Source organism: Tursiops truncatus, chromosome 3 (genome assembly GCF_011762595.2).
Source record: "Tursiops truncatus isolate mTurTru1 chromosome 3, mTurTru1.mat.Y, whole genome shotgun sequence".
NCBI lineage: Eukaryota > Metazoa > Chordata > Mammalia > Artiodactyla > Delphinidae > Tursiops > Tursiops truncatus.
In genome coordinates, this window is record NC_047036.1 from 124,074,260 (window position 1) to 124,092,162 (window position 17,903).

The following is a 17,903-nucleotide window of genomic DNA, read 5'->3' on the forward strand; positions in this document are numbered from 1 at the left end:
ATGAATCTCGTCCTACTCTCTTCTGGCCATCAAGCAATAGGGACAGAGGTGAGTACCTTTTCGGCATGCTCTTGGCAAAAATGAAATCAGAGCTAATGTGTAAATGAGTCATGAAAGTAGCTAAACTGACTCACAGTGGGCTGAAATAATTCCCTAGGATATAAAACTGTTCCTACTGTACTTTCCTGGTGGTGTTTCTTTCTTTAAAGGTTACAAAATGAATCTCCTTGCAAAAGGAGAAGAGCAGATAAAGTAAAGTTTTACCTTTTGGTAGCATTTTAAACTTTTCTCAGTATTTTTCACATTCATTATCCCACTGGACTCTCATTATAACCCTAAAAAGAGAGATCAATATTTCCTTCTTAAACTGCTAATTCTCATTTAAGGACTATTCTAGGTCTGATTTATTTTTGCAGCACAGCACCTGGTCCATAAAAGATCTTCTAGACATGTTTGCTGAAAAGTTAAAGAGACTAGTACTCTTTCCACTCTCTTCTCCCTCTTTACCATCTCAATATGAGAATGACGCAGAATTGAAGGAAGAGAATGTAGGGTATTATTTTTCTTCCAATTACAGGTGGACTGCACCAAATACAACAGAAAAAGTGCCAGGATTGCATGCACAAGGGAATGGAGACCATTATGTGACATAGATCAGAAAACTCACAGTAATGAATGCATGTTTTGTATGCTAAATCAGTAAGTACAGTACTCAATTTGGAGCCCTGTTTTGCTTTTGTTTTATGATCACAAAATTCACATTGGCCAAAATCTGCTTGGTTTTTAAAAACATGGTTTTACAAACCTTACCTTTTGTCATGATCCTCCAGTACTCTTTGGACATTGCTTTGTTTTGAAAAAATAGCTATATGTAAGAATATATATGTGTATATATTTCTTTGCTATCCAGCCAAATTCTCATTTATAGTCTACAATGTCCCTCAGATTAGCTGCTACATATAGACATTTTTATTCCCACATTACATTTACGGAAACTGGGTCTCAGGTGGGAAATATATTCTTGGTCAAAGTTTCATGAATCTCCTGTGTTACATCTATCTTATCACTTAGTGGAAACTCAGAAGACAGCTGTCTATATTTGGGCTGTTAGCCATGGACACTGTTATAAGACTGATCTATCCTTCATACCCCAGAGGAGAATCATGTTGCTTCTCTGATTGTCTGGAGAGGTCTAGGGAAGAGAATGAAAGCCCAAACGCAGAGTTGGAATTAGTTGGAATCCTCACCACCACCAGCCCCATCCATTAAATATTAAGTCCTCACTATAAACAACATCTCAGCTTCTAGGAGATTTTAAGAATGGTTATTACCAGCCATTCCAACAACTTTCTTTTTTTTTTCATTCCAACAACTTGAATTCACTCCTTTCTGATTAGTAGTTAAAATCATGGGCTTTTTATGCTAAAAACCCTGCAGAAAGTAGGCATAGAGGGAACTTTCCTCAACATAATAAAGGCCATATATGACAAACCCACAGCCAACATCGTCCCCAATGGTGAAAAACTGAAAGCATTTCCACTAAGATCAGGAACAAGACAAGGTTGCCCACTCTCACCACTCTTATTCAACATAGTTTTGGAAGTTTTAGCCACAGCAATCAGAGACAAAAAAGAAATAAAAGGAATCCAAATCGGAAAAGAAGTAAAGCTGTCACTGTTTGCAGATGACATGATACTACACATAGAGAATCCTAAAGACGTTACCAGAAAACTACTAGAGCTAATCAATGAATTTGGTAAAGTAGCAGGATACAAAATTAATGCACAGAAATCTCTGGCATTCCTATACACTAATGATGAAAAATCTGAAAGTGAAATCAAGAAAACACTCCCATTTACCACTGCAACAAAAAGAATAAAATATCTAGGAATAAACCTACTTAAGGAGACAAAAGACCTGTATGCAGAAAATTATAAGACACTGATGAAAGAAATTAAAGATGATACAAATAGATGGAGAGATATACTATGTTCTTGGATTGGAAGAATCAATACTGTGAAAATGACTATACTACCCAAAGCAATCTACAGATACAATGCAATCCCTATCAAACTACCACTGGCATTTTTCACAGAGCTAGAACAAAAAATTTCACAATTTGTATGGAAACACAAAAGACCCCAAATAGCCAAAGCAATCTTGAGAACGAAAAATGGAGCTGGAGGAATCAGGCTCCCTGACTTCAGACTATACTACAAAGCTACAGTAATCAAGACAGTATGGTACTGGCACAAAAACAGATTGATAGATCAATGGAACAGGATAGAAAGCCCAGAGATAAACCCACACACATAGGGTCACCTTATCTTTGATAAAGGAGGCAGGAATGTACAGTGGAGAAAGGACAGCCTCTTCAATAAGTGGTGCTGGGAAAACTGGACAGGTACATGTAAAAGTATGAGATTAGATCACTCCCTAACACCATACACAAAAATAAGCTCAAAATGGATTAAAGACCTAAATGTAAGGCCAGAAACTATCAAACTCTTAGAGTAAAACATAGGCAGAACACTCTATGACATAAATCACAGCAAGATCATTTTTGACCCACGTCCTAGAGAAATGGAAATAAAAACAAAAATAAACAAATGGGACCTAATGAAAGTTAAAAGCTTTTGCACAGCAAAGGAAACCATAAAGAAGATGAAAAGACAACCCTCGGAATGGGAGAAAATATTTGCAAATGAAGCAACTGACAAAGGATTAATCTCCAAAATTTATAAGCAGCTCATGTAGCTCAATAACAAAAAAACAAACAACCCAATCCAAAAATGGGCAGAAGACCTAAATAGACATTTCTCCAAAGAAGATATACAGACTGCCAACAAACACATGAAAGAATGCTCAACATCATTAATCATTAGAGAAATGCAATGAAATATCATCTCACACCATTCAGAATGGCCATCATCAAAAAATCTAGAAACAATAAATGCTGGAGAGGGTGTGGAGAAAAGGGAACACTCTTGCACTGCTGGTGGGAATGTGAATTGGTACAGCCACTATGGAGAACAGTATGGAGGTTCCTTAAAGAACTACAAATAGAACTACCATATGACCCAGCAATCCCACTACGGGGCATAGACCCTGAGAAAACCATAATTCAAAAAGAGTCATGTACCAAAATCTTCATTGCAGCTCTATTTACAATAGCCCAGACATGGAAACAACCTAAGTGTCCATCATTGGATGAATGGATAAAGAAGATGTGGCACATACATACGATGGAATATTACTCAGCCATAAAAAGAAATGAAATTGAGCTATTTGTAATGAGGTGGATAGACCTAGAGTCTGTCATACAGAGTGATGTAAGTCAGAAAGAGAAAGACAAATACCGTATGCTAACACATATATATGGAATTTAAGAAAAAAAATGTCATGAAGAACCTAGGGGTAAGACAGAAATAAAGACACAGACCTACTAGGGAATGGACTTGAGGATATGGGGAGCAGGAAGGGGAAGCTGTGACAAAGCAAGAGAGAGTCATGGACATATATACACTGCTAAACGTAAGGTAGATAGCTAGTGGGAAGCAGCCGCATAGCGCAGAGAGATCAGCTCGGTGCTTTGTGACCGCCTGGAGGGGTGGGATAGGGAGGGTGGGAGGGAGGGAGACGCAAGAGGGAAGAGATATGGGAACGTATGTATATGTATAACTGATTCACCCTGTTATGAAGCAGAAACTAACACACCATTGTAAAGCAATTATACTCCAATAAAGATGTAAAAAAAAAAAAAAATCATGGGCTTTGGTGTCATACATCTGGATTAGAATCCAGGCTGCAGTTTGTAGATCTGTGACATTAGGCAAATACCCAATTCGCTGCACAATTCTGTATTCAGTAAGACAGAAATTATAATAGTGTTTAGGATTCACTGTGATAAAACATGTCAAACCTTAGCTAAGCAGCTGACAAAGAGTGAATACTCAAAGAAATAAACTCTTCTTCCTTTTTATAATTTTCCTCCTTTTCTAGACCTTCTGAAAATTTACAAATATAATAGCAAGTGTTATCCAAAATAAAGTCTCTCAGGATATGCAAATTCATGCCCTAATAAAACCATCAGAGACTGAAGACTGAGATGGTATTGATTATATTATCTCATATCTTCTTTTTAGAAGGAAGAAATCTAATACTCAGAAAGGAGAAATGACTATAACAAAATTACATAAACTGTAAATGCCAGAGATGTATGTGTGCATATTTTCTTTTAAAACTGCAGAAATGTTTGCACACTATATTATGCTTTTGATTTCCATCTGAATATTCATGGACTATTTTAAAAGTGCCCAATCTCCTTTTAATGTTGGTCTTATTTTTTATATTTTTATTTGTTTGCAAAATGATCATCTATCAAGGATGTTAATGGTAAATATCAGCTAACTAGGGTAGAATATTAACCAGCACTCTTCATTCTTAGTTCAGGTCAGACAGCACAAAATGACATATGACTATGTTTTACTCTGTAGATTATGAAATATCAAATAACTGTATGACCCATTCAATAAAATCTACTTTTCCAGACAGAAAGGATCTCAACTCAGGAAACTTCATGATGATGAAGTGTAAGTAAGTATAGTATATATACTATATATATACTATATATATACTATAGTATATATACTATAGTATATATACTATATATATAGTATATAATAGTAAGTATACACAGAAATTTTATTTATTCTTAATATAAAATGTTTTAACAATTTCTCACTTTCATCGAGAAAAAGTGTTTTCAGATATGTATTCTAGAAATGATCTATGACTATGAGTAGTCATAGATAAGACACCTGAGCAGCCTAAACACAAAACCTAAAGTATAATTTATTTACCCAGAGGAAGACTCCACAAACTTTATTCGTAGCCCTTAACTGGAGCAGATTGATATACATGTGGTTATTTTCTAATACTGCAACTAATTAGCAGGTTAAGAAAAGAACATTAGGGACTTAAGAACACTAATAACAGTAAAAAGTTATTTAAAAAGCACAAAAAAAATTCAAGAACACAAAAGTAGAGATAATTTAGGGGTAAAGAGCTATGTGAGTGGAAAGTCAATAATTTTAATAGAGTTTGAAATGTGATACTATAAGAGAACGGCAAACATGGGGTTGTGGTAGTAAAGACAGTTCATTTTAAGGATGGGCACCTAACCCATTGTGGTGGGTGAGGGAGAGAAATGCGGCCATGAAACTGTTACAAAAGTAAAATGATATTTGAAGGAGAAGTAGCGGTCAGTCTGATGGATGAAGTGGGTAAGGGCATGCAAAGTAGGATAAATATGAGAAGCAAAGGCACAGGGATGTTCAGGAGCAGCAAACACTGGGAATTCAGTCCTTAAATTCAGCTGGGATAAAAGGCAGAGCAGATGAGACTGGAGAGATAAGCATGGGTCATGAGGGGGCTTTCTGTTGATGGAATCAGTTAAATATTTGAACAAGATCAGATTTGGTTTCTAAAAATATCACTCTGGCAACAATGTGGAGGGTGAGTGAGGGTGCTGTTAGTCATATAATGAGCTAGTGTATTAGTATGCCAGGCTGCCACAACAAAATTCAGATCTTCCTCCATTTAGGATGGGGTTATATCCCGATAAACCCATCATAAATTGAAAATATCATACATGCACCTAACGTACCAGCCTCGCCTACCTTAAATGTGCTCAGAACACTTACATTAGCCTACAGTTGGGCAAAATCATATAACACACAGCCTATTTTATAAAGTAATAAGGTGTTGAATATCTCATGTAATTTATTGAATACTGAAAAAGTGAAAAACAGAATGGTTGTATGGGTACAGAATGGTTGTCAACATACGGATTGTTTACCCTGGTGACTGTATGGCTGACTTGGGTGCTGTGGCTCACTGCTCAGCATCACAAGAGAGTATTGTACTGCTTATCACTAGCTCAGGGAAAGATCAAATTTCAAAGTACAGTTTCTACTAAATGCATATTGCTTTCACATCACCATAAAGTCAAAAAATTGTTATTTGAACCATCATAAGTAGGGAACTGTCTATACCACAGATTGGGTGACTTAAACAATAGGAATTTATATTCTCACAGTTCTAGAAGTCCAAGATCAAGGCACCAGAAGATCTGGTGCTAGGTAAGAGCCCACTTTCAGGTTCACAGTCTACTATCTTCTTGCTGTGTCTTCCCATGGTAGAAGGGGCAAGGTTGCTCTCCGGACACTGTTTCATAAGGGCACTAATGCCATTCATGAAGGCTATGCCTTCACGACCTAATCATCTCTGAAGAGTTCTACCTCCTAATACCATCACATTGAGGATTGACTACAACATATGAATTCTGGGGGATTATAAATATTCAGGCAGTAACACATGCGAGACCTTTAGGATGACGGTCATGCTAGCTCATGACTGGAATGGTGGGCACATGGGTGTTGACCCTGTAATAATAAATAATTTGCTTAACTATAAACAACAACAATGACAAAGTCTACATATTGTAGAGTGGATATATTGTAGAGTACATTATATAACCTATGTTTTAAAAATATATGTAATTATACAATAATTACATAATTTTCTTTTTTAACCTATAAATTGAAAAAGTGAGTTTACTTACATAAACTCTGCTTTTGTCTAAACAAAATTTTCCTAGGCAGATATGCAAGTCTGGACAATGTTGTCCTGTGGCTTCAATAAAAAACCCTGAGAAGGGAAAGACTTTCCCCTATGGTCCAGGGTGGGACCGATCACTTGTATGGTGGCTTTCCTGTGATGGAGAAACAGCTCTGAGGACCTAAAGAATGGCAGATTAGTACTGTGGTGGAGTGATAATTGGTTAAAGAATGGACTAGACTGTGAAAGTTCTATGGTTTGGGCAGTGGAATTGACTTTCCTTTCTACTGGAGAACATGCAGTCTTAGGTAAAATCCTGTGAAGGATTTCCACATCCCTAATGGTGGTAAGAATCTGCTTTGGCCACACACCTATGGTCAATTAACCTTCAGCAAATGAGTCAAGAATGTACAATGGAGAAAAGACAGTCTCTTCACTGAGTGACACTGGGAAAATTGGACAGCTACATGTAAAAGAAAAAAATTAGAACATTCTCTAACATCATATACAAAAATAAACTCAACATGGATTAAAGACCTAAATGTAAGACTGGATACTATAAAACTCTTGGAGGAAAACATAGGCAGAATACACTTTGACATAAATTGCAGTAATATGTTTTTGGACCCATCTCCTAGAGTAATGAAAATAAAAGTAAAAATAAACGAATGGGACCTAATTAAACTTAAAAGCTTCTGCATGGCAAAGAAAACTATAAACAAAATGAAAAGACAACCTGCAAAATGGGAGAAAATATTTGCAAATGATGCTACTGACAAGGGATTAATTTCCAAAATACACAAACAGCTCATACAGCTTAATATCAAAAACAAAACAAAAAAAGAAAACAACTCTATCAAAAGATGGGCAGATGACCTAAACAGACATTTCTCCAAAGAAGACGTAGAGATAACCAACAGGCACGTGAAAAGATGCTCAACATTGCTAATTATTAGCGAAATGCAAATCAAAACTACAATGAGCTATCACCTCACACAAGTCAGAATGGCCATCATTCTGGAGAGGGTGTGGAGAAAAGAGAACCCTCCTACACTGTTGGTGGGGATGCAAATTGGTGCAGCGACTACAGAGAACAGTATGGAGGGTCCTTAAAAAACTAAAAATAGAGCTACCATATGATCCAGCAATCCCACTTCTGGGCATATATCTGGACAAAACTACAATTCAAAAAGATACATGCACTCCTAAGTTCACAGTAGCACTATTCACAATAGCCAAAATATGGAAACAATCTAAAGGTCCATTGACAGATGAATGGATAAAGAAAATGTGGTACATGTGTACAATGGAATACTACTCAGCCATAAAAATTAATAAAGTAATACCATTTGCAGCAACATGGATGTACCTAGAGATTATCATATTAAGTGAAGTCAGGTAGAGAAAGATAAATATCACATAATATCACTTGCACATGGAATTTAAAAAAAAATTGTACAAATGAACTTGTTTAAAAAACAGAAACAGACAGACACAGAAAACAAACTTACGGTTACCAAAGGGGAAAGGGTGGGGGAGGGATAAATTAGGAGTTTCAGATTAACAGATACACACTGCTGTATACGAAACAGATAAACAACAAGGACCCACTGTATAGCACAGGGAACAATATTCAATAACTTGTAATAACCTATAATGGAAAAGAACCTGAAAAAGAATATATATATGTATTATTATATATATATATATAACTGAATCACTTTGCTGTACACCTGAAACTAACACAACATTGTAAATTAACTATACTTCAATAAAAAAATAAACTTAAAAAAAAAGAATCTGCTTTGGACTGTACAGTGAGGAATTGGCTTTTTAAAATATTCGTTTGAGGTGACACTGGAACATACAAACTGAATTATTTCATAGGTAGGAATAGGGCCTGACATCTAGGAACAAAGCCCCAAATTGTAGCTTCTGGAATTCAACCATGGGTATGAGAGATGATGAAGAAGTCAAAGACTAAGGATTCTTTGAGGAAGATGGGATCCCTCAGTCTTATTTACTCTCCTCTCCCAATATTAGTTCAACTGGAATTTGGAAAAGCTAAAACTATTTTAGCTTGATTTTTTCCTATGTTTTTCTTTTTCTTCTATGTATTTTCCTCTATGTATTTAATCTACAGGATTAAATACTGTTTGTAGACCTCTCTCTGTTATCTTATTTTTGCAGCTATTAAACAGGGTCACATATTGATAATATGCAATTCCTTTTATCTTAGGAAGGTCTGCTTCACTTTTACCGAGTCAAGATATTGGATCTGTGGAAATTATTGTTTTATTTCTCATTGCTGTTATGGATGGGTATCAGAGGGGCCATGATTCATACTGGAATGTCACAAGAGTCAGGAAACTCAAATGTTAAAATCTGCTTCTTCAAGTCTGCCTTCCACGAGTAATTATTTGTTTAATAATATTCTCCTGCCAAGGTATAAGCTCCATTAAGGTCAAGAATATGCCATTCTTTTTCACGGCTGTATTTCCAGTGCCCACACAACTCCTGACAAACCAGAATCCCAAACAGTAGAAGGCCTACGGGAACTCATTTAACCAGTGATACCCTGCTAATAACAAAATTTGTGACAAAGCAAAGTTGAGAAAAATGTAAATTATTTATTATCAGGTGGGAAGTAATTTCACGCTCATTATTACCTTTGAATACTCATACAATGCAATCAATCTGTGGCTCTGAGCCTATAAAGCCCATATCAGTAGCGGAGGCAGGCAGTTTTCCAAGCTGTTTAAATGTTAGCTCGCTTAAACCTCCAAAGAGTTCCTTAAGGAAGGTTTGATTACCCCATTGTGAAAATGGGAAAATTCCGTCCAGAGAGGAAAAATTACTTTTCAAGTTGACAAAAATATTGTAACTTGATCTTTTGCTTTTATGTCCAGAATCCTTCCTAAACAATGGGATGCCTCTACCTCTCTGAACTGGGAGATGACTGATATACTTAGGAAGATGACAGGGTATTTTCAAATTGTTCCATATTAGACTTACAGAGCCCACAGGTTGGATGAAAACCACTTCTTTCATATTCTAAGTGACCCAGGTCCTTTCTGGAAGTTTCCAGTAGGTCTGTTTTTAGGCTTTTATTGAAATGAAGTAATGAGACAAATTAACTGAGGTAAATAAAAATTTGTTCATTCCAGTATTGTTAAGAATAATGAAATTGAAATCAGCCTAATTGAGCAACTATGGAAGAATATTAATATAATAAAAATCCATATATGTGATAGAATATGACACTAGGCATCTAAATTCATGTTCTATATGACTATATTTAAAGATCAAGAAAATGTCACAGTACATTTCTAAGTCAAAAAAGTGTAAAACAATATATACTACAAAAATTTGATCAAATATGACAAGAACATGTATATGTGTTCATTTCTGTGTATGTATATATAGATTTTTTTTAAAAAACTGGAATGATATAATTCAATACAGTTTATGTTTCACAGTTATCTATGGGTTTTGAGGTTTCTTGTCTTTTTATTTCTTTTCTAATATTTCTACTTTTTGAATTTTCTAAACTTGTATTTCCTTGACATAAGAAGAATTGCTTTTTAAAAAATGTAACATAGAGGCAGGAAGTTCAGAAATTAGGAGGAAACCCAGCTCTGATAAGGTATCTTCCTTGTTACAAAGCTGCAAAGGTTTGGATTGCTACAGGACAAGGCTGGACCCACTGCAAATGGCATCCACAGACTTCATCTGTCACTGCAACCTCCTCTCTTCCTCAGCTGTTTCCACATTTTTCATTCTGGCCAAAGGCACTAATTATTGTTGTGGAACATTCGATACTTCTATGCTCTTTCCTACTGTGGTATGTTTCTTCTGCTATTGCCTCTTTGGATTGCCCACCCAGGGCTGCCCTGGCCAGCGATCCGTTCCCACCACCCAAGTCTTGTAGGCATCTCTGTACTCCCTTCCCCAACACCTCCTGCTGAGTTTGTCTTTGACTCATCCTAAATGTTTGGCCTCCCAGGGCCTGCTCAGCCCAGCACACAATGCATCAGTGTCTTCCCTCTCCTACACAGCTATTCTATCCCCTCTTGAGGCTCTAACACATGCTCCTTAAAGGAGAGGCACCAGCCACAAAGAATTACATTACATCTCACTTCCTTTCTGAGGTGAGTCAACCTGGGTACACGTGGTAGGGAGAGTGGGCATCTGGCATTGTGTTCTGATACAGCTGGATCTTCCACTGTTGAAGCTCCATTCCTAAAGTAATCCAGGGAAGATGTCAGGAAGAGATGGGGATGTATTTAGAAAAACATGGAGTCATAGACTGTCTCAGGAGCGGGCCGAGCAGACAGCTCTGGACATTGTGCCAGGAGCCTCCAGACATCCTGGAGAGTGGAACACTGTGGAAACATCTCAGTGTCTCAGATAACAAATATCACACCATAGCATAAAGGCAAGTTCATGTACATTACCTATCAACATATGCTACAGAGCAGAGAAAAAGGTCTCTAGGACATAGGGAGGACCAGGTCACTTTTGCAGGAACAGGAAGACAGGGAGAGTTCAATGTGGTCCTTGGTCAGGACCTGGAACCTCCATATACCATTCTTTAGGGTCAGAAAGGCTGCTACAAGGAAAGGCAATCCCAAGGGAGGATTTGCTCACTGAATTCTGGATGAAATAGCTTGGGAACTCCTGTGAGATAGAGTATTTCTTTTTTTCTCCCTATGCAGTCTCTCAGAATGCTCCAAGAGGGTTTAGCTTTCCGAGTCAGAAGATTCTCAGCACAGCCAAGTAGGCCTGGAGTATTAGAAATCTTTGTCTTAATCTCAAGAGGCAATCTCTGCTTCATGACCAAGTACAGACCCGCTTCCTCTATTGAGAAGCCCTTGTTGTCTAGAAGCCTCTAGCAGTCTCATCATTTTCTTTGTATCCTTTCAAATAAAAAAATTTTGAGAGAATCATCAGGTAAGGTGCCTTTTCAAGACACTTAAAATATCTCCATCCTAACATAATACAGTTATTCCCAAACAGTAACCTCTGATTTACTTCTGTCTTCTAAGTAGTCACGGGTCTGTCACTGAGATCTATACATTTATTTATAACTAACCAAAGTTTATTCCTGAGCATTTGTTCTCGGAGAAGGAGCATACAATACGTATACTGGAGATGAATATTCACTTCAGAAGTGGTCTTAATATCCTGATAACCTCTTCTTTTGTGATTGTATCAAAAGGCAACATCCTGAAGCAGTATCTCAGAGAATTATTCTAAGGACACGCCAGGAGAAAAAGTGGCCAAATCCTTCCCAGTACTCTGCTCACTTCTGTTCTTTATCGTGATACATTTGACGTTACCTTCTGGTGAGTAATGTAGCTGTTTTGCGCAGGGATGTAAGGTTGATTGCTGGGCTGTGACATGATAATCTAGAAGAGAATGCTTTGAGATTTTTGTGTATATATATTTTATTAAGTGTATCATTTTACTATATTATATATCTGTATATATAGAGAGACAGACAATGGAGTGTGATCAAAAAAAAAAAAAAAAAAGGCTCTGGGCCAATGGGCAGGGGCCTTAGCTTTCCCATCTATTAATGCGGACTATAAGACCTAACTCGTGGGGACCAGGGGCTTGGGTGACTGGGTGAGGTAACGTGTGAAAGTGACTGGCAATATGCCTCCAAGACAGTGCATCACAAAAATTCAGAACTTTTGAAAATGCTCTGCCATATATTCGACTGGGTCATTATCTTTTGTGTCCTTTTTTAGAGAAGTCATGTAGAGCGACCTAGCTTCAAAGACTGAAGAGCTTAGTTTTCTTACATATCTGCCATGAATTCTTGGGCATTTCATAAGATATGGGGATTGGGTTAAAAGATCTCTTTAAAGTTCTAGCATTTCTTAATTTCTTTCATATATTGGCTGTCAGCTCTGAATCCTCTCAAGCCCAGGCTAATTACTGTTAATCAAAAAATTATTTGGTACACTGGACTGGCAGTGATGCACCTATATAGTCTTCTGTTGATTATCTACCAGGAGTAAAAGAGTTACCCCACATTTAAAAAAATGAATGAATATACGTATAAATGAAATAATGTTTTCAATTATTGCAAGCTTTCTGGGTACTACATAAAACTCTTTTATTCTGTCAACAAATTAAGCTATGACTTACCAGATACTAGATTCTTTAACTATTTTCATTTGTTATGGTTTCAGGCCCTCCACACTGGTGGCCACCACATGGAAATATTAAGGTAATTTTCCTCTAAATTTCCTGGGAACGAGACTCTGAGTTTTCTTTGGAATTACTATTTTAGAACCTTACTGAGGCAAGTGATGTTCTTCAATGTCACATGAATGTGGCAGGTACACTGTAGGTATAGGAGCTCAGAGGAGAGTAATCCAAACTGGGACCCAAGCTGAGATTTGGTCATAGGTATACCACAGAGCCCTCGGTAGTGCCTGGAAAATGTTTATGGACACTGGCGGTTGCCAGGGGACAGGGCAGGTTCTTATATGCCCACAGACTTGGGCATAACATGGTTTCTGCTCTGGAGGGGCTCACAGTTTGGTGGAAAGAATGCTCCTAACTGCCCTGTGATACGCAGAGAATGCCTATGGGAGTTGTGAATGGCAAACGCCAACTCTAAGTTATAGACTGAGGAAATGTGAAGGAACAGGAAATCTCTGAACAGAGCCTCAAATTCTGTTTCCAACTTGTATGAGGGCAAAGTGACAGAGACACCTTTTTCATTTTCAGCTATACCTCTGAGCACTGAATATATTGTGGGGTAAAATAAATGTTTAATAAATGGGGGAAATAGTGAAATGAAAGATTGTTTTGGTTTTTTGATGTGGATTTGCATCACTGTACTCCTTCACTTCAGGAGCACTTGCACTTTAAGCTTTTGTCTCATTAGTAAATTTTAAATTTTACTTCTTAAAAAAATATATTCATGAGTTGACTGGTGAGAAAGATGTTTTGAGGGCAGCTTGGCCTTCAAGGGACACAGAGATCAGAGTGTAGAACCTGTCAGAGGCTATAGCTCCAGCAAAAAAGTCTATAGAATTTGTCCAGGATTTATACTCTAGTCTCATAGAGTTGAGTCCTAGAGTTTTCCTCTTAAGAAGGTTGCCTGCAAGAGTAGTCCTCCACTTGTCCATAAATTTATAAACAAAAATAACCTTACTCATTCTTACTTATTTTCTCATGAAGCTTACAAAAATAGCCAGAAAAAACGAAGAGAGTGACTGTTTTTATAGTAAATTCTATAAATAATTCTATAAATAAAAGAAATAGGATGGTACAATAGAGAATATCTTTTGAAAGTAGAGATACTACTATCAACAATGTGGTCAGTGAAGGCTTCTTGGGCATGGGGATATCTGAGATGTGAAGGGTGAGAAGGAGCCACCCAGATGGAGAGCAATGAGGAAGATTTACCTACTTGAGTCACTGATTAAAGACCTGTGTGACTGGAACACAGAGAGGGAGGGAGAGGGCGCAGCAGATGTTATAGTTACACAGCAGATGAATACATAGCCTACTCACTCGATGAATATACATCCTACTCTAAAGAGAAAGAAAAGCTATATTTAAAGATGATACTAATTACTCTTGCTATTATTTGACTATATTCATTCAGTTTGAACTATTTAAAATCTTATTCATTTTGCACATATTTATAGAGCAAGACTAAGTGCCAATATATGTGCTGGACACACAAAGGTTAGTCTAATCAGAAACAGACCTTACCCTTATGGGCTTATAATTCTTTGGAGTGTGGAATTAGTCAAATAATTGTATAAATGCTTTATTACACACTGATTAGAGATACTAAAAAAGGAATGGAAAGTTGGGATTGTATTTTGGGAACTCTCTGAGAAAGTAGGTCATAACTTGAGCTCTGAAGGCAGAATGAGTTTAGGTTCAAGAAAAAGACAATACATTTGATGGGGGGGTCGTGACAAACCACAAGACTCTGAGATGGAGGGACTATGGAGCACTTGAAGCAAAAACAAAACAAAATTTTTAAAAAGACAAAAAAAACCCATGGAAAATGGCAAAGAGCAAGGTGGTATAAGACAAGGTTGGAAAAGTCAGAAGGGTACAGATCACATAGGGTCTTTTAGCTTATACTAAGAAGAAATTTTTTATGTCCAGTGAAATGCGATTAAAAGAGCATAAGTACAGGAATAATATGATTCAATGGACATTTAAATTACAGAAATTAGAGGCTACAGAGGAAAGGAGAAAGTGGAGGGAGTAGTTGGGTGACAGACAGATGGTGGTGACCTGGCCATGGTGCTGGTGTTGGATAAGGGAAGAAGGGAGAAGAGCTCAAATATGATCCCTCTTTCTCTAAATAGCCCAAACTCCTACCCACCTTGTATTAGAGGTACTTTATCTACCTATCGTATGGTAATCATAGAGCCCCTGAGACTATCATTGTCAAGCTCAATCATCCCAGAGTCACTGCTCTCAAGCCATCACTGATACCAACATTGCAAGCAGACATGGGTTCTGGTCCCACTGAGACATGCCCCTTCCTTTGTTTTCAGTTTTCCCTACAAAATCAGGGAGTTACTCTAAATGATCTCATGTTTCACACCTTCAAGATAAGAGTTAGCCTGGAGATATTTTTAGTAGATAAGATGTGATAAATATTTTAAGTCAAGGCATATAGATTTCAGTGAAACATCTTTTCCAATTATGGGGCTTCAGTTTCCTTAGCTGAGTTACCACAGAAAATCTCTAAGACTAATTCCAGGTCAAATAGTCTGAGAATAAAGGAGATTGAGAGAGAAGCTAAATTTCCCAAATCTGTCCTGTTAACGCACTCTTCCTTTTCCCACTATAGCATAGCAGGCCTCCTTTCTCTCTTCCTGTCAGGAGGTCCTGACAACAAGGGCATCATGTACGTTGTTAGCTGATGGACATACGTGGGTTCCGGTTCCCTTGCTTTGTGGAGGGGGAAGCTAGAGAGCTTGTGTCAGACTAGGATATGATTCTATGTTTAGATTTTCCTAGTAAAGTCCAGGGGTGTGAGTGTAATTCTAATCATATCATTCTTTTCAACTCAATTTCAGGTGAAATGTCCATATAAGAAAGTAGATTGAGTTGGTTCAATGGAACAGTGAACCCCTGCCCTGGTATATATCAACCCATCTGTGGCAACAATTTGGTAACTTATGAAAATCCCTGCATCTTGTATGTTGGGAGCATGTGAGTAGTACTGGGAGAAAAGAAGAGAACAATGAAAAAGCTTAGTGCAAGGTGATTACCTCTTCTACCAAGTACAACAGCCTTGAAGCCAGGAATTTGCTCCAGTTTGCTCAGATAATAATCAGTCCCTGCTCAGGAGAACATGTGGCAATACAAAGCCCACTGGAGTAGAAAGCAGACTCGCTGTACTCAGTAGTGTTTGCTAGGCCCTTTCTTCTCTCAGCCTTCTCATTCCCATATGCCAATTGATAGATTTTTTTTTCACTTGAAGCTTTAAATATCCCTTTGAGTCCTTAAAATTCTTTGATTTTAAAACAAACTATACTTTTGCCTTCTCTCAGATATCTTCAACTTCATATGTGTCTGAAACTCTGAGCTAGGATAGGTGACTATAAAGTTTGGGTCCTCTGGCTAGTTTAGTTTTTGGATTTATGTGACATGATTATCAGTGATTAGACACTAAGTCTCACTAAACTGTGGCTTCAGGGTTGATCTCTGTATAAGACAGTGAAGTTCACAGGGAGAAAAACTCTCCCCGTGGCACCAGACTGAAGCCCTCCACCCAATGATCATTTTGTAATTTTCACAAAGAGCAATGAGACAGGAATGTGTAAACTTCAGGCCACCCCCACTAATGAGGAATTCAGCCAAAGTGTAAGAGTATTGACAGAGTAAGATGAGGACTGATATGCCTCATATATCATAAGCTGAGGTCTGATTAAGTAACTTATTTTCAAAGAGCTTATAATATAGGTCATAATATCTTCAGTGGCATCTTGGAATCATGGAAGGATAACAGGGTAGGAAATCCAATAACCTGGCTTTTGTCTGTAATCAATGTCCTTTATGCTCTTAGTTTCCTCAAATATAAAATAAGGGTGATAGATAATTTTACAAGTATTTTTGTAGCTCTGACATTATATTAATGAAATATTTATTCTGATTCTTCCTTCAGGAAATCTCAGGGAAAAATTAGATTTCTGCAGGATGGAAAATGCTGAGTGGACTCAGACATGAAAGAAGTACCTTTTTTTTATCTTTCCATTGAGAAAATCCTTCTCTTGCAACTCACCCCTCCTTAGATGTGTTCTCAGTGACAGAGAGCTACCCCTAGTGAGCTTGTAGACCTCTCCCCTCATTGATTCGCTGCCTTCCATATTCTCCCTAATAAATAAACTTTTCTGAAAGTCTTATTTAACATGGGTCTCAGATCCGTATCTCAAGCCTCAGAAGTAGAACAAAATGAACATTTGAGCCAAAGGTCAGAGACAAACACAGGGCTTAATCAGGTCTCTGATACTGTAAACTGTGGAATAATCTATCAATACGTAAAGGCTCCTGGTTGTCTTCCAAAGAACACAACAGAAATTTCTTCCATATTCCTTCAGAATTAAAAAAATATATATATTAATAGGAAACATGCCTAAAATAACCAGCTGAGCTTCCCCTCGCAGCTCTAACCAGAGTATTCATCCATCCACCAGCTCTAGTTTGTCTAAGACAGACTTGGAATAGAAAAAGTACACCCTGGGAGAGTGCTCTAAGCTTTCACAGCTCTTGTCTGAGAGGAAACTGCTATCTAGAAATTAAATGAAGGTATAAGAGCATTCTCAGAACTACCAGTCTTACCTGAACCAAGATGGCAGAGTAGAAGGACGTACTCTCACTCCCTCTTGCGAGAACACCAGAATCACAACTAGCTGCTGGACAATCATCGGCAGGAAGACACTGGAACTCACCAAAAAGATACCCCACATCCAAAAACAAAGGAGAAGCCACAGTGAGACGGTAGGAGGGGCGCAATCACAGTAAAATCAAATCCCATAAATGCTGGGTGGGTGACTCACAGACTGGAGAACACTTATACCACAGAAATCCACCCAGTGGAGTGAAGGTTCTGAGCCCCACATCAGGCTTCCCAACCTGGGGGTCCAGCAACAGGAGGAGGAATACCTAGAGAATCACACTTTGAAGGCTAGTGGAATATGACTGCAGGACTTCGACAGGACTGGGAGAAACAGAGACTCCACTCTTGGAGGGCACACACAAAGTAGTGTGTGCATCAGGAC

At 37.8% G+C, this 17,903-nt stretch overlaps 1 protein-coding gene across 1 annotated transcript; it reads left to right on the plus strand.

Annotated features, from left to right (window-relative positions):
• SPINK14 (serine peptidase inhibitor Kazal type 14 (putative)) lies at positions 1–17,167 on the plus strand. The gene is given in 7 exon segments (XM_073801954.1): positions 1–48; positions 578–699; positions 11,860–11,969; positions 12,825–12,862; positions 15,699–15,720; positions 15,723–15,834; positions 16,790–17,167. Coding segments are annotated over 7 exon segments (498 nt in total). The 3' UTR covers positions 16,836–17,167.
• Positions 17,168–17,903: the final 736 nt, after the last annotated feature.